This window comes from Saimiri boliviensis, chromosome 10 (genome assembly GCF_048565385.1).
Source record: "Saimiri boliviensis isolate mSaiBol1 chromosome 10, mSaiBol1.pri, whole genome shotgun sequence".
In the NCBI taxonomy this organism is placed as follows: Eukaryota; Metazoa; Chordata; class Mammalia; order Primates; family Cebidae; genus Saimiri; species Saimiri boliviensis.
Window position 1 is genome coordinate 27,784,688 of NC_133458.1, and position 21,821 is coordinate 27,806,508.

Sequence of the window (21,821 nt, forward strand, 5' to 3'; positions counted from 1 at the left end):
ACCACATCTATCAAACGAAAAAAAAAAAAAAAAAAAAAAAAAAAAAAAGATCTCCTGGTGCATCTCTTTCCACTACTCTGAACATCCTGTCATATCTCCCTGGCTGTTCCTCACACATAACTACCACATTCACACCTCAGGGCCTTTGCTCTTGATCCTCCCCCTACCTGAAATGTTCTTCCCTTCAGCATCAGCATGGGTGCTCTTTCGGCGTCTTCAAGTCTCTGTTCAGAGGCTGCCTTACAAAAAGCATTTCCCAGATCATCCCATAAAAGAGAAAAACGACTCCGTCCCCCTACCTCCTGACCTTTCTAATTTCCTTACACCACTTAATTTTTTTCCCATCGCACTTATCATCACCTGAAATGCTGCGTGTTTATTTTTTCTTTCCCCCTCTAGCAGAATACAAGCCTTTAAGGCAATTTGTTTTGCTCATTCTTCTATGCCCAATGTCTAGGACTATGCCTGGCACACAGCAGGCATACAACTCTTCTGAATGAATTCATGTGATATTATGTATCTGTTAAATCATATTTCTTGGTTTTCATGTATTTAATTTTGTAAGAATACTTTTAAGACTTATCTGTCACCAAGGAATTGAACCAAGCATCCTTGACAAACAAAATAACATATGTTCTAAGTCTGTCATCTAAAGGAAGTATTTGAGGAATAGTAACAGCATGGATAAGGGAGCCCTCACCGAAGCAAACGTGTTTGTTGCCTCTTCCGGATAGATGGATTAGACTCAAATACATGAGGCCGTTTCCGCTTCTTTCCTGTTGCCACAGCAGCAGCAGCGGCCATTCCTACAGGACCTGAAATAATAACATATGTGCTGAGATTAGGCAGCAGCCTATAAACTGTTCAAGACAGAAACAATTAAAGGTACAAACAAGGTAGCACTGCTTTCCTAATATGTTGTCCTAACATGTTTTCCTAATATGTTGCTTTCTTCATATGTTGTATAGAATGGTCCTGATATTATCAATATACTTCACTGTTGGTCCTGATACTCTCAATATACTTCTCTATTGCTTAACATGATTCATATTGTGATTTACCAATAAAACATACAATGACTCTTTTTAAAAAGCAAATGACTTATACCTCCCCACCACACACCAGTTTGAATTTTGCATAATGCTGTTTTTGTTTGGTTTTGTTTCGCCAGCATCCCCTACTGTTAAGGCAATATTCTTAGAGGTGCTAGGAAAAATTGCAGCACCGAGAGGAGAAGCCTGCCAAAACTGAAAAAATGTGCAGATTTCAATACGTACTTCTATCCCCGTGCCCCTGTTTCCATTATGCCAAGACACTGCTAAGTTAAAGAAGTTGGAGATAATTACTCATACTTGGAACCCCACAACACCTAAAGGAGTGTCTGGATGAATACCATCTTAACTGAAAAACTTTCTTGTAGATCTGGGAATTGTGTCAAAAAAGGAGATGTTCAACACAAGGTCAAGTTGATGAAGGCATTCTGGCAGAAAAGAGATAACTTTCCCACTGTGAGAAAATGTTAATAAAAGTTGGCCTGGCTTGCCCTGGAACTAACGTATAATGTTTTGTTTTGCCTTTTGAAGGGGAGATGGAGGGTAGACTCTAAGGAACTATTGAAGTCTCTGATTCCTGGGACCTCAACATATCAAAGACAATCTTTTTTAAAAGACATTTTAACTTTATCCTTATTTGTGAATCCTTATTTTTTATCCTTATTTATTTAAAAGGCTTAAATAAAAACTAAATTTAATTGCTCATCTGGATGCTGGCATATATATTCTAAGTCGCTCAGATAAAATAAGCCTCCCTGTAAACCTAAATGGACTTCTCTACGTGTTGTTAGTAATATAATCAGTCTGACTTAAATAAACCCCTCTAAAGAACCTCAAAGCAAACAAAAAATAAGCAAATGCTTTTTACCTTTCTTTCCATCATAAATAGCTGTTAGAAAAAAAAATTTTATTGCTGCATTTCCCAACATTTTATTTTTCAAAATTGTGGTAAGAACACTTAACATGTTATCTACTTTCTTAAAATTTAAAGTGTACAACACAGTATTGCTAACTATAAGCCCAATGCTGTATGGCTATCCAGAACATATTCACCTTGCATCACTGAAGTGCAATTCTCCATGTGTCCCTCACCCCAGACCCTGGCAAGTGCCATTCTACTCTTTCTCTATGACTATTTTAAATATCTTATATAAGTAGAATCACGCAGTATTTGTCTTTCTATGAATTGTTTGTTTCACTTATCATAATGTCCCCAAGGCTGAACCATGTTGTCACATATGACAGCATTTCCTTCTGTTTGAAGGGTGAATAATGTTCCATTGTACATGCAGATCGAATTTGCATTAGTCATTCATCCACGGATGGGTATTTAGGCTGTTTCCATATCTTGCTATTGTGAACAATACAATGAACAAGCGAGTGCAGATATCTCTTTGGGGTCCTGATTTCAATTCTGTTGGATAAACACTGAGAAGTGAGACAGCAGGATCATAGACAGTAGTTCTATTTTTAACTTTTTGGAGGAATCTCCATGCTGTTTTCTATAGCAGCTGGACCACTGTACCTTCCCACCAACGGTATACAGGGGTTCCAGTTGCGCCACAACCTCACCGCCACTAGTTATGTTGAACAGCCATCCTAACAGGTATGAGGTGGTCTCTCACTGTTGTTTTGATTTGTATTTTCCTACTGTTGTTCCCCATGATGTTGAGCATCTAACCTATTGGTGATTTATATGTCTTCTTAACAGAGATGTCTATTAGAGTCCCTTGCCCGTTTTTAGAATTGGGTTATTTTGGTTTTTTGCTGCTGAGTTGTAAATACTTCAGCAGGCATAGCATTAGCTAGAGTTCAATATTTCTTTACAATTTTTTTCTTTTGAGGTAAAATTTGCATATAATAAAATATACAAATCCAAGTATACATTCAATAAATTTTAAAAATGTATATACTCATGAAACTCAAGATCTAGCCAGGTGCAGTGGCTCATGCCTGTAATCCCAGCACTTTGGGGGGCCAAGGCAGGAGGATTACCTGAGGTGCGGAGTTTGAGACTAGCCTGGCCAACCTGGTGACACCCCATCTCTACTAAAAATACAAAATTAGCTGGGCGTGGTGGTGCACACCTGTAGTCCCAACTAATTGGGAGGCTGAGGCAGAACTGCTTGAATCTGGGAGGCAGAGGTGGAGGTTGCAGTGAATGGAGATCATGCCACCGTACTCTAGCCTGGGCGACAGAGCAAGACTGCGTCTCAAAAAAAAGAAAAAAGAAACCTAAGACCTATAATAATAACATCACTCCAGAAAGTCCTTTTATGTCCCTTTTCAGTCAATTCCCATCCTTACTTCTCAAAGATACCTACTATTCTCATTTTTTTCACTGTACATTAGAGTTTTGCCTATTCGAGATCTTTAGATAAATGGAATCATACAGTAAGTACTCTTTCATTTAAAACTTCTTTCACTTAGAATAATGTTTCTAGATTCATCCATGCTGCCACATGAATCAGTTGTTTGTTCCTTTTTGCTGCCAAGTAATATTCCATTGTGTGAATAAACCAGTTTGTTTATCCATTATTCTGATGGATACTTGGACTATTTCCAGTTTTAGGCTACTGGGCATAAAGCTGCTTGATTTATTTACAAACTCAATACAGTTCGAATAAAATTCTCAACATGGGATTTTGTGGAATTTGATAAACTGATCCTAGTATTTAAATGTAAGTGCAAATGGCCAAAAATAGCTGAAACAATTCCTAAGATTTTAAGAATTTGAAGGCATTCATCCTACCACATATTAATATTTATAAAGCTATACTCATAAAGGTTATATCTCCACTGACTAGAAGGATGAGATAAAATAAATAAAAAATATTATATCTATAGTCATTAAACTAGTGTGGACCTGGCTCAGGGATAGACAAACCAATGCAACTGAACTGCAGATTTCATAAACATCCTCCTGTGTCAGAAAGACAAATAAAAGGATAGGCTGTTAAATACACGATGCTGGTTATCCATATGGAAAAATAATGAAATTAGGCCCTGACATACAAAAATAAATTCCAGGTGGATTAAAGGCCTAAATGTAAAACAACAACCTCAACAAAACAATAAAAAACAAAAGGAAGCCTATAATCCAGCACTTTGGAAGACCAAGGCAGGAGGACTGCTTGAGGCCAGGAGTTCAAGACTAGCCTGGGCACTATAGCAAGACTCCATCTCTACAAAAAAAATTTAAAACTTAACCAGGCATGGTGCTGCACACCTGAGATCCTAGCTACTCAGGACGCTGAGGCAGGAGGATCACTTGAGACCAAGAGTTTGAGGCTGCAGAGAGCTATGAGTGCATCACTGCACTCCAGCCTGGGTGACAGAGAAAGATCCTATCCCTAAAAAATAAATAGACACAAACTTTTAAAAATGAAAATTCAAAAAATTACAATTCCTACAATAAACTACTACAGAATATTTTATAAAGTCAGAGTTAAGAAGAACTCCTTGAACAAGATCCTAAAAGGATAAAGTGTTACCTTATACACTGTTGTAAGGTAAAAGATTAATAAATTTCACAATGATATAAATAAAAACTTCATGAACAAAAAAAATAACAAATGGGGTAGGCAACAAACTGGAAGAAAATGACTGCAACACATATTATTGGGAAAGGCATACAAAATATGTATCAATAATTTTCACAAATTGATATATAAAAAAAGACAACAGAAACCGAGTTCAAAAATGGGCAAAGGTAAAAACAGGAAATAGGCAAAGAAAGAAAATCAAGAAGTCAATAAAGATCTAAAACGGTGATCTACCTTGTCTTACTGCACTGGCTGGAACCTCTAGCTCAACAATACAAATTAAACCAATACTGAGATACCATTTCATGCCTACTTGATTGGCAAAAATGAAAAAAGACTGGTAACACTGACTGTGAGAATGAGAAGCAATGGGCACTACAGCACACTGCCTGTGGGGATGTAAATAAATACAATTTGGAAAGACATTTAGCAATATCTAGTAAAGTTGAAAATGGACATCTTTGGCCCTCCAAGTCCCCTCCTGGGTATATCCTTAAGTAGTATTTTTAAAGCTATAGCTTGTGTGACCTTTCAGTGGCTCGTGAGTATGTATTTTTTAAATAGACTAAACTAGAACATATCACCAAGTATATAATTTGTAGTAGGGGTAAGTATTATTTCATTAAAATTGTAGTTTTGGCTATAGGTGTATTCATTTATTCTGGGTCACAATGTAAAATGTGTTATTGTGGTACATTGTCAAAACAGAAAAAATTACAAACAACCTGAGTATCTACCAATATATGAACTATTCAGGCTGGGTGTGGTGGCTCACGCCTATAATCGCAGCACTTTGGGAGGATAGCGTGAACAGATCACTTGAGGTTGATTTTGAGACCAGCCTGGCCAACATGGTGAAACCCCGTCTCTACTAAAAATCCAAAAATTAGCCAGGTATGGCAGTGTGTGCCTGTAATCCCAGCTACTTGGGAGACTGAGGCAGGACAATGCTTGAACCCAGGAGGCAGACGTTGCAGTGAGCTGAGATCACGTCACCTGCATTCCAGCCTGGACAAGAGAGTGAGACTCCATCTCAAAATAACAACAGCAACAACAAAAGAAATATTTAGATAATGAATGGAATATCAAATAACAGTTTAAAAAAACCAGTCATTTTATCAACATGGTAAATCTCAGAAAAATAATGTTGAATGAGATAAAACATAATATTACAGAAACGGTATCAGAGTGACGCCATTTAATATAAAATTTAACACATGCAAAACAATGTTAAATATTGTTTAATCATACAGACACATAATGGCAAATATAGACAAATGCAAGAGGAGGACAAAGACCAAATCTAGAATACTGGTTACTTCAGTGGAGGGAGGGAGGGAGGCGAGCAGGATTAGAAAGAGTTCCACTGAGAATTTCAACCATATCTATACTTTTTATTTCTTAAGAAATATTTGACACAAACATGTCAAAGCAGTAATAACTGAACTGACAAAGCTGGGTAGTGGGTGCATGTGCATTGGTTATGTCAATCTTGATACTTCTCTGTATGATTCAAATATTCAAGTATTTTCTGCTTGCTGGACAATTTATCAAAACTATTACTCTCAAGGTACTAATTATGTCTACAGACCATGTGAATCTTTCTCCGCTTCTTTATTACCCTATCCCTTATCATTTCAAAAAATGAAAAAAATAAAACCAATTTCGTTTAAAAAAAAAAGTCTTCTAGGACTGGGCTCAGTGGCTCATGCCTGGAATCCCAACACTTTGGGATGCCAAGGCAGAAGGATCACTTGAGCCCCAGGAGTTCAAGACCAGCCCTGGGCAACATGGCAAAATGCCATGTCTGCAAAAAATTAAAAAATTAGCTGGGTACAGTGGCATGCACCTGTCCAGCTACTCAGGAGACTGAAGTGGGAGAATCACCTGAGCCCAGGGAGGCTGAGGCTGTAGTAAGCTGTGATTCCACCAATGCACTGGGCAACATGAGACCTGTCTCAAAAAATAAAAATAAAAAATAAAAAATTGGTGATTGATACTAAAAAAGGTCAACCAACTTGAGATACTGTTCTTATTACTTGAAGATTTCATTTAGTTGTACTACTTATCAACTTTTTTTCTTGAAAATCAACAATAATCAGGGGCTGTCTGTGCTGCAGAGAATTATAAGTGTTTTTGAGGGGCAACACAATATACTGAATGGTCATTTACCTTTTCTGGGTCACCTTTCAGGTACGATGAATGCTATAGACCAGCTCCTCAGAAAAATCCCCGAGCTAGTTAAGTGGAGTTGGGATTCCAACCCAGGAAGCCTGGTTCCAGAGCCTGGACAGGTAAGCACTGTGCTCTGTTGCCTCTCAAAATTCCTTACCACACACAGCCCCCAGACCCTGGGTGGTCTGACTCATGCCTGCCTCACAGGGCTCCAACCAGACTGGCCTCCTTCCCATTTCCCATCTGCAAGTCCTTGCTTTCAATGTTTCTAAGTCTGAAATGTACTTCCCTCTGCAGACAGCTAATTGCCTGTCAGTCACAACCTGCCTCCTCAGAGAAGCCTTCCCAGACCACCCAAACTAGCAGCAACCTGCTATCCTTCCCTCTCCATTACCTTCCCTCATTATTTTCTTCAGCTCATTCAATGCTTTCTTTTTTGCTTTATTATTTTACTTTAATCATTTTACTTTATTATTTGTAGCCCTCCCCCACCACTGGATGAAAGCTCCTTCAGAAACAAACTATCTTTCCCCCCAGTAAGCCTTTTGCACTTCTAAGAAGCAAACTCTTGCATGCTGGTTCACCGTGTCTACATAGATTACATATATGTGCTGTACATTATAATTGCTCAATAATTGAATATTGAGTGATCAAATGGTAAGTCATCTCTACCAGCTGTGTGTCACTTTCCACATCTGTCACATGAAGGGGTCAAACTAAGTCTTTTCCTGTCCTAACACTATGACTAAGCAGTACAGTAATACAGCAAAACCATGTCTCAAAAGCATCTTCCTTAAAAAAAAAAAAAAAAAAAAAAAAAAGCAGTGGACCTAGATTCATTAATGTTAGGAGGCCCTCTGCTGGAACGTATAAGCATTTCACAAAATATATTTTACAAACATTTCATGTCTTTTGCCACTAACACTTATTTTTAAATTCACCACTCCAGAAATACAGAGTGGATAATAACTGACAGCAATAAGGTTGTGTCTTCCTCCTCTTAAATACAGCATATTTTCAAAACATGTAGTATTTTGGCCACTCCTGATCATTTCCTTGTCCGGCTTTTCTAAATACTCTTCTAAGATAAATATCGAATACTATACCCATTGAGGCATAGTTTACATGAAGTCTTTTCACCAGGGTGCTAAATGTTCAAATGTAAATAGGAAAGTAAATTATATAAAACGTAGCCCAGCTTTAAGTCACTTAGTAGCCCAGAAAAATCTCGAAACCTTAAATTGGATTAAGATGATCCAGGATTGCTAGTGCCCTCAGGCAGCTGGCAGAAGCAAACAAAAATCCTCTCTAAATGAAGACAACACTATACAAGACCCCAAATTATTTCTAAAAATAATTTTCCAAACACATCATTCAGCATTCATTCATATATAACAGTACACCAAGAAAACAGCCAACATGAACAAGAAATGGCATTAACAACATGTAACGAAAACAGACTCATTGGAACTTAAGAGCAAATTACTAGATAAATTATAAAATCATATTTGTTAAAAAAATTTTTTTCCCACTACTGGAAACTGTTCAGTGCAAATTGGGGACACACACACACACACACACACACACACACACACACACTAGAAATTCCAAAAAAATACTTGGTTAGTAGTTTTGGTTAAACTGTTAACAATTATCAAAATTAAGAAGTCAATGAACAGATTTAAAAGCATCTTAATAAATAAAGAAAAAAAACAAAAGAACACACACACACACAAAAACACCTTAACACAACTGATATGGTTTGGCTGTGTCCCTACCCAAATCTCATCTTGAATTGTACTCTCCTAACTTCCACATGTTGTGGGAGGGACCTGGTGGGAGGTAACTGAATCATGGGGGCAGGTCTTTCCTGTGCTGTTTTTGTGATAGTAAGTAAGTCTCATGAGATGTGGTGGTCCTAAAGAGTTCCCTCACACAAGGTCTCTCACTGTTTGACTCCTGTCATACAGATGCGGCTTGCTCCTCCTTGCCTTCCGCTATGATTGTGAGGCCTCCCCAGTCACGTTTATCTGTAAGTCCATTAAAATCTCTTTTTCTTCCCAATCTTAGGTATGTCTTTATCAGCAGTGTGAAAACGGACTGATGCAGTAAATTGGTACCAGGAGTGGGGTGCTGCTGAAAAGACACCTAAAAATGTGGAAGTGACTTTGGAACTTGGTAACAGGCAGAGGTTGGAAGTTTGGAGGATTCAGTAGAAGAAAGGAAAATGTGGGAAAGTTTGGAACTTCCTAGAGACTTGTTGAATGGCACTGCCCAAAATGCTGATAGTGATATGGACAATAAAGTCCAGGATGATGTGGTCTCAGATAGAAATGAGAAACTTGTTGGGAACTGGAGCAAAGGTGGCTCTTGTTATGTTTTAGCAAAGAGACTAGTGGCATTTTGCCCCAACTTAGAGATTTGTGGAACTTTGAACTTGAGAGAAAAGATTTAGGGTATCTGGCAGAAGAAATTTCTAAGCAGCAAAACATTCAAGAGGTGACTTGGGTGCTGTTAAAGGCAATCAGTTTTATAACAAAAGGAGAACATAAAAGTTTGGAAATTTTGCAGCCTGACAATGTGGACAGAAAAGAAAATCCCATTTTCTGAGGAGAAATTAAAGCTATCTGCAGAAATTTGCATAAGTAACAAGGAGCTGAATGTTAATTCCCAAGACAATGGAAAAAAATGTCTCCAGAGCATGTCAGAGGTCTTCACAGCAGCCCCTCTCATCACAGGCCTGGAAACCTAGGCGGAAAAAATGGTTTTGAGGGCTGGGCCCAGGGTCCCTGTGCTGTGTGCAGTTTAGAGGCTTGGTGCCCTGCATCCCAGCTGCTTTAGCTGTGGCTGAAAGGGGCTGATGTAGAGCTTGGGCCATGGCTTCAGGGGCTGCAAGGCCTAAGCCTTGGCAACTTCCACATGGTGTTGAGCCTGCAAGTGTCCAGAAGACAAAAATTGGGGTTTGGGAACCTCTGCCTGGATTTCAGAGGATGTATAAAAAAGCCTGGATGTCCAGGCAGAAGTTTGCTGCAGGTTCTCCTCATGAAGAACCTCTGCTAGGGCAGTGTGGAAGGAAAATGTGGGGTCCGAGACCCCACACAGAGTCCCTACTGGGGCACCACCTAGTGGAGCTATGAGAAGAGGGCAGCCCTCAGAATGGTAGATCTACTGACAGCTTGCATCATTTGCCTGTAAAAGCTATAGACACTCATCACCAGCCCATGAAAGCAGCTGGGAGGGAGGCTATACCCTGCAAAGCCACAGGGTGCAGAGCTGCCCAAGACCTTGGGACCCCACCTCTTGCATCAGCGTGACCTGGATGTGAGACATGGAGTCAAAGGGGATCACTTTAGAGCTTTAAGATCTGACTGCCCTGCTGGATTGCAGACTTGCATGGGGCCTACAGCCCTTTATGGACAATTTCTCCCATTTGGAATGGCTGTATTTACCCAATATCTGTACCCCCCATTGTATCTAGGAAGTTGATTTTACAGGCTCATAGGCAGAAGGGACTTGCCTTGTCTCAGATGAGACTTGACTGTAGACTTTTAAGTTAATGCTGAAATGAGTTAAGACTTTGGGGGACTGTTGGTTAAGGCATGATTGGTTTTGAAATGTGAGGACATGAAATTTGGGAGGGGCCAGGGGCAGAATGATATGTTTCGGCTCTATGTCCCCACTCAAATCTCACCTTGAACTGTACTCCCATAATTCCCATGTGTTGTGGGAGGCACCCAGTGGGAGGTAATTGAATCATGGGGGCAGATCTTTCCTGTGCTATTCTTGTGATAGTGAATAAGTCTCACAAGATCTGATGATTTTAAAAAGAGGAGTTCCCCTGCACAAACTCACTCTCTTTTTGCCTACTACCACCTATGTAAGACGTGACTTGCTCTTCCTTGCCTTCCACTATGATTGTGAGGCCTCCCCAGTCAATGGAACTGTAAGTCCATTAAAAACTCTTTCTTCCCAATCTTGGGTATCTCTAATCAGCAGCATGAAAACAGATTAATACAACAGCTAAAGAAGAAAATCACAAGTTGAAAGACAGAAGAAAGTACACAGAAAGGTGACACATACAGAATAGATGGTAAGAGACATACAAGTGAGGAAGACTAACGTAAGTGAAGCCATGGAATGAAAAGAGATGGACTGCAGCAGAAGCAAAATCAGTAACTAAGATTTCCCAGAATCAATGACATCTACCTACATAGTCAAGATGTACAAAAAATCCTAAATGGAATAAATAAATAGAAATCAGAGCCAAATATATCACAAAAACTAAAGAGAAAAATCAGTTGAGTGGGGAGAGGGGGTGGGTCATATGGAAGATAATCTTCAAAAGAGTAGCTGTTAGAATGAAATAGCTGAATTCTCAATAGTAACAATGGAATCCAGAAGACAGTGCAACAGTACCTTCAATATGAGGAAAGAATAACCACCAAGCTAGAATTCCATACTCAGTGAAAACATCCTTCAAGGTTGAAGTTTAAATAAAAATATTCATAGACAAGCAAAAACAGAATTTCCTACTAGCAGATCCATGCTAAAGCAAATACTAAGTGGTGTTTTTAGGCAGAAGAAAAACCATCTCAGGAGACGAGCTGGAGATGCAGGGGAAAAAAATGAACATTACATGTAAAATAAAAATACTGTCTTGTGGTGTGTAAAATACGGTTGTCCTTTCAAATCCTCATGAGATTGGTTCCAGGATCTTGACTTTCCCCTCCCTTCCCCCAATGCCCCGTGGGCAAGGGTACCAAAATGTATAGATGCTCAAGTCCCTGATATAAAATGGTGTAGTATTTGCACATAACCTATGCATGTCCTTCCATACCACCTGTAGGTTAAGTACAATACCTAATACAATGTAAATGCTATATACATAGTTACTATATTGTATTGACCTTTTATTGGTAATATTTTTAATTATTATATTGTTATGTTTTATTGTTTTTTCCCTAATACTTTTTTTTCAAAATTGGTTGAATGTGCAGATGTGGAACCCACAGATAAAGAGGGCCAACTGTATAACAAAAATGAATACAAAGGACAACAATAGCATATATGGTGGGTGCATGAAATTCAAGTGTTCTAAGAAATGTGTATTATCCCTGTAGAGGTTAAAAGTACCAAGTATAGACAACTTCTTGCTTTTCCTTTTTAACTGGACACAGGCTCTCCCTCTGTCACCCAGGCTGTAGTGCAGTGGTATAATCACAGCTCACTGCAACCCTCAAACATCTGGGCTCAAGTGATCAGTCATCCCACCACAGCCTCCCAAGTACTTGGGACTCAGGAGCACATCACCACACCCAGCTAATTTTTTTTTTCTTTTTTTTTTGGTAGAGATGGGGTCTCACTACATTGCCCAAGCTGGTCTCAAACTCCTGGGCTCAAGTGATCCTCCCACCTTGGCCTCCCAAAGTGCTGGGATTACAGGCATGAGCCACTGAGCGCAGTCAATGTAAAACATTGGTAAGTAAAGGATGTATGCTATAATTTCTACAGGTATCACTAATAGTAAAAGCTTGTAACTTTCAAACTAACAAAAAAGAAAAAAAAACACAAAATTTTCAATTACTACAAAAGAAAATGCCAAGAAAGAGAAAAGTAAACAAAACAGGTAGGGTAAAGAGAAAGTATACAGAAAAGAAGGTAAATTTAAATCTAAGTATGTGTCAGTCATTCTGTTTAATGCAAATGGAATAAATGCTTTAGTTTAAAGCCAAAACACGGGCGGAACAGATGAAAAAATAAAACCAAAGCCGTAACACTAATAGTAAGTGATTCCAGGCCTCAAGTCTCAGTATAATACAGGCTCAAGTTATAACTGCAAGGCTTAAAAAAAACTGTGATAAAGGTCAGGCATGATAACTCACACCTGAATCCTAGCACTTTAGGAGGCCAAGGCAGAAGGATCACTTGAGCCCAGGAGTTTGAGGCCCGCCTGCGTAAAACAGTGAGATTTCTGTAACTGTAAAAAATACAAAAACTGGCCAGGCGCGGCGGCTCAAGCCTGTAATTCCAGCACTTTGGGAGGCCGAGGCGGGTGGATCACGAGGTCGAGAGATCGAGACCATCCTGGTCAACATGGTGAAACCCCTTCTCTACTAAAAATACAAAAAATTAGCTGGGCATGGTGGTGCGTGCCTGTAATCCCAGCTACTCAGGAGGCTGAGGCAGGAGAATTGCTTGAACCCAGGAGGCGGAGGTTGCGGTGAGCCGAGATCGCGCCATTGCACTCCAGCCTGGGTAACAAGAGCGAAACTCCGTCTCAAAAAAAAAAAAAAAATACAAAAACTAGCCAGATGTCGTGGTACATGTCAGCAGTCCCAGCTACTCCAGAGGCTGAGACGGGGGGATCACTGGATCCCCCCCATCTGGGCAACAAAGTGAGACCCTGTCTCAAAAAAACAAAAGAAAAAAAATTAAAATTAAAGAAGAGCTTCTAATCCAAACAACATTACCTGCAGCAGCCAGATGAGCTGTTACCTCATCAGCTGCTGTGGAGTTGAGTATATCTGAGTCATCGTAAGAGGTGTCCTCAGGAGAAGAAGGCGAGTCTTCATCAGCACTCAGCATACTGTGCTCAGTGTAGGTAGCCACATGGACCTGCTGCACTTGCTGGGCCACTGCGTGTGCTTCTATGGTAGCCATATGTTCAGTTTGGGTCACTCCGTGTTCCTCCATGAAGTTCTACTATCAGACGAAAAAGGCAAAAACAGGAATCAGTGTGTAATATAACACAATGCTTACAGATATTTTCTTCAAGAACACAGGAACCTTGACAAACTTTCAATTTCACTACTTACTGTGCCACACCAAGTCACAGGAAATGGGAAGCACTATTCAAATGCGACATAAAAATGGTTGAGTGGTGTTCCTTACATGAAACCATTTTGATGGAAATCACTGTACTAATTTTACGCCTCAGATCACAAAACAACAGATACCCTTAATAATCAAAAGACATTCAAATATAATAATAAAAAGATATTTAAGGTATCTCAGTGACTAGCATTTGACCTGTGGGCATAAAAACACTTAGTAAATAATTGAAATACTTAACATTTTCTTTATATGTCAAAGACAAGTGAGGGTCAAACAACCTTTTTCCCAAAAATTCAAATTGGTTTTCTGCTTCTAAAACTGTGCTGCTTGTGGGTGTGGTGGCTCACGCCTGTAATCCCAGCACTTGGGGAGGTCCAGGTGAGTGGATCACCTGAGGTCAGAAGTTCAAGACCAGCTAGGCCAACATGGCAAAACCCCATCTCTATTAAAAATAAAAATAAAAAAAATTTTTTTTTTTTTGGATGGTGGGCACCTGTGATCCCAGCTACTTGGAAGGCTGAAGGAGAACTGCTTGAACCCAGGAGGCAGAGGTTGCAGTCAGCCAAGGCTGTGCCATTGCACTTCAGCCTGGGCAACAGAGCCTGACTCTAAAAAAAAAAAAAAAAAATCAAAACTGTGCTTCTTGTAAACCCCAAAATGATACAGTAATTTATAAAGCAGTAAGGTTAAAAGTTCGCTCTTCTATCACACTTATAATCTCCACTCCCCGACGCCCTAGAAGTTCATTATTTTTGAAAAATAAATTTCCAGCATACATACATAGATTTAAAATAAAAACAGGTTCATACGATACATATTGTTTGTCCTTTTCACATTAAAATATATCTGGACATTGTTACATGTCAAAACATACAGATCTACCATATCTTTAAACAGCTGCATAATACTTTATTATATGCATGTGTCATAATTTATATGCCAGTTGCCTGCTGATCAAATATGCTTCCAAGTTCTTGCTATTATAAAATAAACATCAATGCAGTATAAAAATTTGTCCTTGTATATAAAATTACACATATTAATTCCTAAAACAAAAATCAAAAATAGAACTACCACATGATCCAGCTATTCCACTGCTGGATATATACACCAAGAAACTGAAAGCAGGGTGGATCTTGAATAGCCGTCTGTACACTCATGTTCATAGTAGCTTTATTCACAATAGCCAAAATGTGGAAGCAACCCAAGTGACCATTGATGAACACATGGGTAAAAAAATGTGGTATACACACACTGCCTATTATTCAGTCTTAAAAAAGAAGAAAATGCTAATTAGAAAGAGGGGAACTTTCTCAACCTGATAAAGGACAAAAAACCTACTATTAACATCATACTTAATTGTGAAAAACTGGAAGCTTTCCCATTAAGATCAGGAAGAAGGCTGGGGGTGGCGGCTCATGCCTGTAACCCCAGCACTTTGGGAAGCTGGGGCAGGTGCATCACCTGAAGTCAGAAGTTCAGGACTAGCTTGGGCAACATGGTGAAACCCCGTCTCTACTAAAAATACAAAAAAAATGGCTACTTAGGAGGCTGAGGCAGGAGAATCACTTGAACCCAGGAGGTGGAGGTTGCAGTGAGCCAAGATCACAATACTGCACTCCAGCCTGGGTGACACAGTGAGGGCAAGACTGTCTCAAACAAACAAACAAAAAGATCAGGAAAAAGACAAGAAAATCTCCTCTCACCACTTCTTTTTAACATTGTACTATAAGTCTTAAATAATGCAATAAAATTTTTAAAAAGAAATAGAGTACCCTGAATGGGAAGGAATAAATAGAATTGTCTTTCTTCATAGATGACATGATTGTTGAAGTAGACAATCCAAAATAATCAATTAAAAATTCCTGGAACTAGTAATTACAGCAAGGTTGCAGGGACAAGGTTAACTGTTTTCCTATATGCTAGAAATGAATAAGCAGAATCTGAAATACAATACCATTTACATTTGCACCATCAAAAAGTGAAATACGAAGGTATAAATCTAACAAAATATGTACAAAATCTATATAAAAAAGAAAATACAAAATTCTGATGAAAATAATCAAAGAAAAACTAAATAGAGAGAGATATTCCATGTTAATGGATAGCAAGGCACAATACTGTCAAAATCTCGGTTCTTCTTCTCTAGATTCAACATTGCCCCAGTCAAAATCCCAGCAAGTTATTTTGTGGATATCGACAAACTGACACTTAAGTTTACATGGAGTGGCAAGAGACCCAAGAATTCTTAAAACAGCCAGAAAAAATATTGAAAGGGAAGAACAAAATCAGAAGACTGACACCACCCAACTTTAAGACTTACCATAAAGCTACAGTAATCAAGATAGTGTGATATAGGTGAAACAACAGACAAATAGACCAATGTAACAGAAGAGGGAGTCCAGAAACAGACCCACATAAATACAGCCAGCTCATCTGTGAGAAAGAAGCAAAGGCAATACATTAGTTGGCAAAGAGTCTTTTCAATGAATGGTGCTAGAACAAGTGAACAACCACACACCAAAAAAATGAAATCTAGACACAGACCTTATACCCTTCACAAAAATTCGTTCAAAATGGATCATAAACCTAAATGTAAAATGAAAAACTATAAAACTCCTATAAGATAACACAGGAGAAAATCTAGTTGACCTTGGGTATGGCAATGACTTTTAAGATACAATGCCAAAAGCACAAACCATAAAAGCAAAAATCGTTAAGCTGGACTACATTAAGACAAAAAACTTCTGCCCTGTGAAAGACACTGCCAAAAGAATCAGAAGACAAGACACAGACAGGGAGAAAACATTTGTAAAAGATGAATCAGAAAAAGGACTGTTATCCAAAATAAGGAATTCTTAAAAATCAACAATAAGAAAATGAACCCAATTAAAAAGCAGGCAAAATGTCTGATGAGATTTCGCCAAAGAAGTTATATAGATGGCAACAGGCATATGAAAAGATGCTCAACATAATATTTCATGGGAGAATTACAAATCAAAACAATGAGATACCACTGTACATCTATTTAAATATCTAAAACTCAAAACACTGACACCAAATGCTGCTGGGGACGTGGAGCAACAGGAACACTCATTTATTGCCGATGGGAATGCAACATAGTATAGCCACTTTGGAAGACAGTGTGGCAGTCTGCTACAAAATTAAACATACTCTTACCATACAATCCAGCAATTATCCTCCTTTGTATTTACCCAAAGGAGTTGAAAACTCACACCCACACAAAAACCTGCACATGGATGTTTATAACTTCATTCATAATTGCCCAAACTTGGAAGCAACCAAAATGTCCTTCCATAGGTGAATGGATAAACTGTGGTGCATCCAGACAATAGATTATCATTCAGCACTAAAAATAAATGAGCTTTCAAGCTATGAGAAAATGTAGAAGAAGCTTAAATACATATTGCTAAGTGAAAAAAGCCAATCTCAAAAGGCCACACACTTATGATTCCAACTACATGGCTTTCTGGAAAAGGCAAAAAACTATGGGGATGGTAAAAAGATTAGAGGTTGCCAAGGATCGGGGGAAGGGAGGGATGAACAGGCAGAGCACAGAGGATTTTCAGGGCAATGGAACTACTCTATTATGATACAATAATGGTGGATATAAGTTACTATATATTTGTTCAAATCCATAGAATGTACAACACAATGAGGGAACTCTAATGTAAACTACAGATTTTGGGTGATAATGATGTGTTAATATGGAGCCAAATGTACCACTCCAGTGCAGGATGTCCACTCAATTTTGCTGTGAACTTAAAACTGCTCCAAAAAATAAAGTCTTATTTAAAACCAGTTTTTTAAAAAAAGTAAATTCTGACTCAGGCCACAAGACGGATCAACCTTGAGGATACTCTGCTCAGTGAAATAAGCCAGCCACGAAAAAGAACAAATACTGTATGATTCTACTTATATGAGGTACCTAGAGTACCTACTTTCATGGACAGAAAGAAGACTAGTAGTTGCCAGGGGCTGGAGTACAGAGTTTCAGTTCTGCAAGATAAAGAGTTCTGAAGACTAGGTACAACAGTGTGAATGTACCTAACACTACTGAACTGTATGCCTAAAAGTGATTATGATGGGAAATTTATTGTTATGTATATTTCCCAATTAAATTTTTAAATTACCCTTTACACCTGTGTAATTTCTGTGCAACGAAGTGACTAATCATACAGAATACTATAACTAGCCTGCATTATCTTTATTAAAAATTTTTGCATACTATTTGATGATTATTTAAAAAAATAAATTCTTTTTTTAAAGAATAATAAACTCTTAAAGGTAAACTGCTGGGTCAAAGGCATATGTATTTTAAATTCTTATGTACAATGAAACGCTGAGTGCTTTAGTTGTACACTATCTCTCATGTTAATACAAACCCACACGAACATAGACACACATTTAAAATTTGACTATCACGTAACAGTATACAGCACTACACATCTGGAGTTTACCAAAAAATGTCAACCATATGTATCTAGAAATATGACCTCCATGGCTACATGTAAAAAGAATGTAATTATTTATGTAAAATTTTTCTCTTATTTTGTCCTACTCTATTATAGAAGTCTTTCTCCAACTTGAGAGCTTCTGATTCTAAGATCCTTTGTTCCTTTGAGTAACTGCTCTCTTAAACTAATTATGCTATGTCTTTCTTCAGGTGATTTATTTCTATGTAGATAACCAAATTTTTACCTTTCTGAGGTCTTTGAAAACATGGTAAAATGTTAACATTTGGAAAATCTGGGTAAAGGGTACATGGGAATTCTTTGTACTATTTTTGCAACTATTCCAAAAGTCTGAAATTGTGGCAAAATTAGAAAAGAATGTTTAAGCTACCTGATAAGCTGCCCTTCCATATCCTGTTTTACGTGAGTTTCAGAATATCCAAGGGAATATATCCTAGCCCCCAGATCTGTACTAATCTAAAATGCAATTTAACACACTAAGTCACACAATTAAATATATGGGAGGAAGACACCATTAAAATGTTATTTTTCCATCCATTTCACTGTTTTCAAGACAAACTGCTTAGGGCATTTTAGAATTCTGAGTACTTTAAAATTATTTTTAAATGATTTGGGATTAGATGGCACCTAATTGCTTTTCAAAGGGATTTGTAGGCTATGCACTTGGCATAATGGATTTCAATTCTTTGCTCCAAAATGCAGTTCACAGCATAAATCAATAGGGTTGTCTGCCTCACAGGCTTGCCATTTCTGCCCAGGACCTCATCGCTTTCCACTTCTCTCCCTATCTCATTCTTTGGCCTTTTTTTTTTTTTTTTCTTTTTGAGAGAGAGAGTCTCACTCTGTTGTCCAGGCTAGAGTGCAAGTGCAGTGGTGTGATCTTGGCTCACTGCAACCTCCGCCTCCTGGGTTTAAGCAATTTTCATGCCTCAGCATCCCGAGTAGCTGGAATTACTGGAGCAACACCAAGCTTGGCTGATTTTTGTCTTTTTGCAGAGATGGGGTTTTATCATATTGGCCAGGCTGGTCTCGAACTCCTGACCTCAGGTGATCCACCTGCTTTGGACTCCCAAAGTGTTGGGATTACAGGCATGAGTCATCACGCCTGGCCGCTCCAACCAATTTTATTCAGCACACTCTGTAAAAATCAAAGGCAAAGGTATTTCTGACTTACGAATGACACTTATAATGTTTCCATAAAATCATAAAGGAAGCAGGCTGGTTAATGCCAGATATGACTAATATGTCATATGACATATTGCTGAACATCATCAGACCCTATTCCCCCAAGTGAATTTAGTGAAGCATTTTAGCTTTCCTCCATGAAGAGTTAGATTCCTTGAATAGCTAAAGTGATGCGAACTGCCAAGAGGTGAAAACATATAAATATTCTGCATTTTAGAAGCAGCACAGTGTCACCAAAAAAAATCAGAACCCTGGACAAGTTACTTAACCTCAAAGCTACAGTTCTATCCATTTTTTTTAGATTAAAAAAAAAAAAAAAAAAAAAGGACTACCTATTCTCAAAAAAATGATATGAAGATTAAATGAGATAATCCAGATAAAGTAAGAAACACAGTGCCCAGTAATAAGTGCCTGACATTAATTATGATGCTGATGCCAGGATCTCTATGTCTTCCTGATTCTATCCTCCCTGAGTCATTACCTGACTAGTCTTATAAGCACTGGGCCTCAATTTCCTCTTTTTTAAATTAGACAGTCATTTCTGAGGATACAGTTTTCTTAACTGTGTGTAAGAGAAGAGACTGAATCAGGCATCTAAAAAGCCCTATATTAACTCCAGCAACTGAAATACTATTCTCCTAGATGTAAAATAAGGAAACTATAGGAAACCAAGGCCCCTAACATAATTTCACAACAGTGCAAAGATGAAGAGGCAGCAGATGGACCTGAGAGTGATTTCGTTTGAACTGATATGAAAAGTAATAAAAACACTAGCAACACATAATGACCTGTCACTCAACACCACATCCAAATAAAAGGGCATATCTGTCCATCACCCAGAGCCAGTGGCATTCAACAGATTAGTTACTACTTCATTCAAAAAAAAAAAAAAATTCCCCAAAACAGTAACATAACATGGTAAACATTTTACCAAAACCTTTCTTAGCCTGGATCATCACCTGGGGTACAATACATGCTTCTTCTAAAGGTACTTCTTGGTTGGACATAGTGGCTCACACCGGTAATCCCAGCACTTTGGGAGGCCAAGGTGGGAGGACCACTTAAGCCCAAGAGTTCGAGACCAGCCTGGGCAACACAGGGAGACTCGTCTCTACAAAAAAATGAAAAATTAGTTGGGCATAATGGTACCTGCCTGTAGCCCCAGCAACTCAGGAGGCAAAGGCAAGAGGACTACTTGAGCCTGGGAGGACAAGGCTTCAGTGAGTCAAGACCGCACCCCTGTACTCCTATGTGAGTGACAGAGCCAGACCTTCTCTCTTAAAAAAAAAATTAAATTAAAAAGTCCTTTACTATATAAACTACAAGAGGTTGGGATGGAGGTAATCTGGTACAGAAGCGTTCCTACTTTTGTACCTCTAGGCCAGTATGGGTGGGTTAGTGGAAGAGAACATGGAAAAAGATTGTCTTGGCCCAGAGCACCCTGGTACTTGTAGTCAATAACACCTAAGGAGCTACTGGAATTTGAAGGAAATGTCCTAGGGAGTTAAATTTAGTCTAATCCACACATAATGGATGAGATTAAGTGTAGAGTATTTTAAAAATCAAAGTAGAAAGAACAGCAGGCCAGGAAATCTAATCAAAGTGTAACTAAATGTAAAAGAAAGCATTAGTGTAATCAATAGCATTATCATATCAAAAGAAAAACCGGCAAGAACTGCCTAAAGGAAAATCTGCGACCTAGCCTTTGTCTACAATCCAAATGCAGAACAAAAAAACCTGGGTAGATGCAACTTACATTCTTGGACATATCCAGAATATAAACTGCATAACTAGGATAGAAATTTTACCTTTTCTCACAAAGCCTACAGAAGCCTAAAGTCAACTATAGGGTTTGCTTTTCAGGGGACACTAGAGTAATGAATGGAAATCTCAGCACAGCAGGAAAAATTAAAAAACAATTTCACAGCTCAAGTCAGAGTGAAAATAGAAGCAAACTAAAATGTAGCTTAATTCTGAGTAAAAATAGAACATAAGAAAAGAAGAATACATTTGACCTTGGATAATTCTCTTTCAAATAGTACATGAGTGATGATATCAGACATGGAGAGGAAAAAAAATATACTCCCACACCACTGGGCTCTAGAGAGAAAAAAACATATAGGAAGGTATAGTTGTATATGTAGTTCCATCTCCAGACTCCAACTATAGACCAAAATACAGACAAGGAAGTATCATGCAAAATACAATGTAAAACTTAGGAACCATGATGATGAAAAAGCAAAGATAAAGCTGACAGAAATTTGGAGGCAGGAGAGGGGCAGAGAGGCGGAAGAATGGCGAGGAGTATTAATATCCTATCCCTACATGGTGAGGGAGTCAGGAGACACTATCAGGAGGAGATGGAAAAAGTTAGTATTACAATGTAATTATCAAAAGTAGAAGGAAAAAGAAAAGTACTAAAAAAAAAAAAATAAGTACCCTATCTTCCATAAAAGAAAGTCAATAATGCCCATTTGAGAAATCAAGGTATAGACATATTATTTAGAGTTATGGCGGCATTACTATTTGATGAT

The 21,821-nt window shown here is 38.4% G+C and overlaps 1 protein-coding gene across 10 annotated transcripts in view; it reads right to left on the minus strand.

Moving 5' to 3' along the window:
• Nucleotides 1–21,821, minus strand: part of NRF1 (nuclear respiratory factor 1) — a 144,028-nt gene that overhangs the window by 85,064 nt on the left and 37,143 nt on the right. For 3 of the 10 annotated variants that reach the window (XM_039472942.2, XM_074379075.1, XM_074379070.1), the window contains exons 2-3: nucleotides 13,243–13,474; nucleotides 701–815 (exon numbers count right to left, since the gene is read on the minus strand). In XM_039472942.2, coding sequence (XP_039328876.1) covers nucleotides 701–815; nucleotides 13,243–13,465 — 338 coding nt within the window. In that variant the 5' untranslated portion in view covers nucleotides 13,466–13,474. Of the gene's footprint in view, nucleotides 1–700; nucleotides 816–13,242; nucleotides 13,475–15,929; nucleotides 19,629–21,821 lie in introns of those variants that run through there. The other 7 variants (XM_074379074.1, XM_074379071.1, XM_074379067.1 and 4 more) reach the window with 6 other exon arrangements.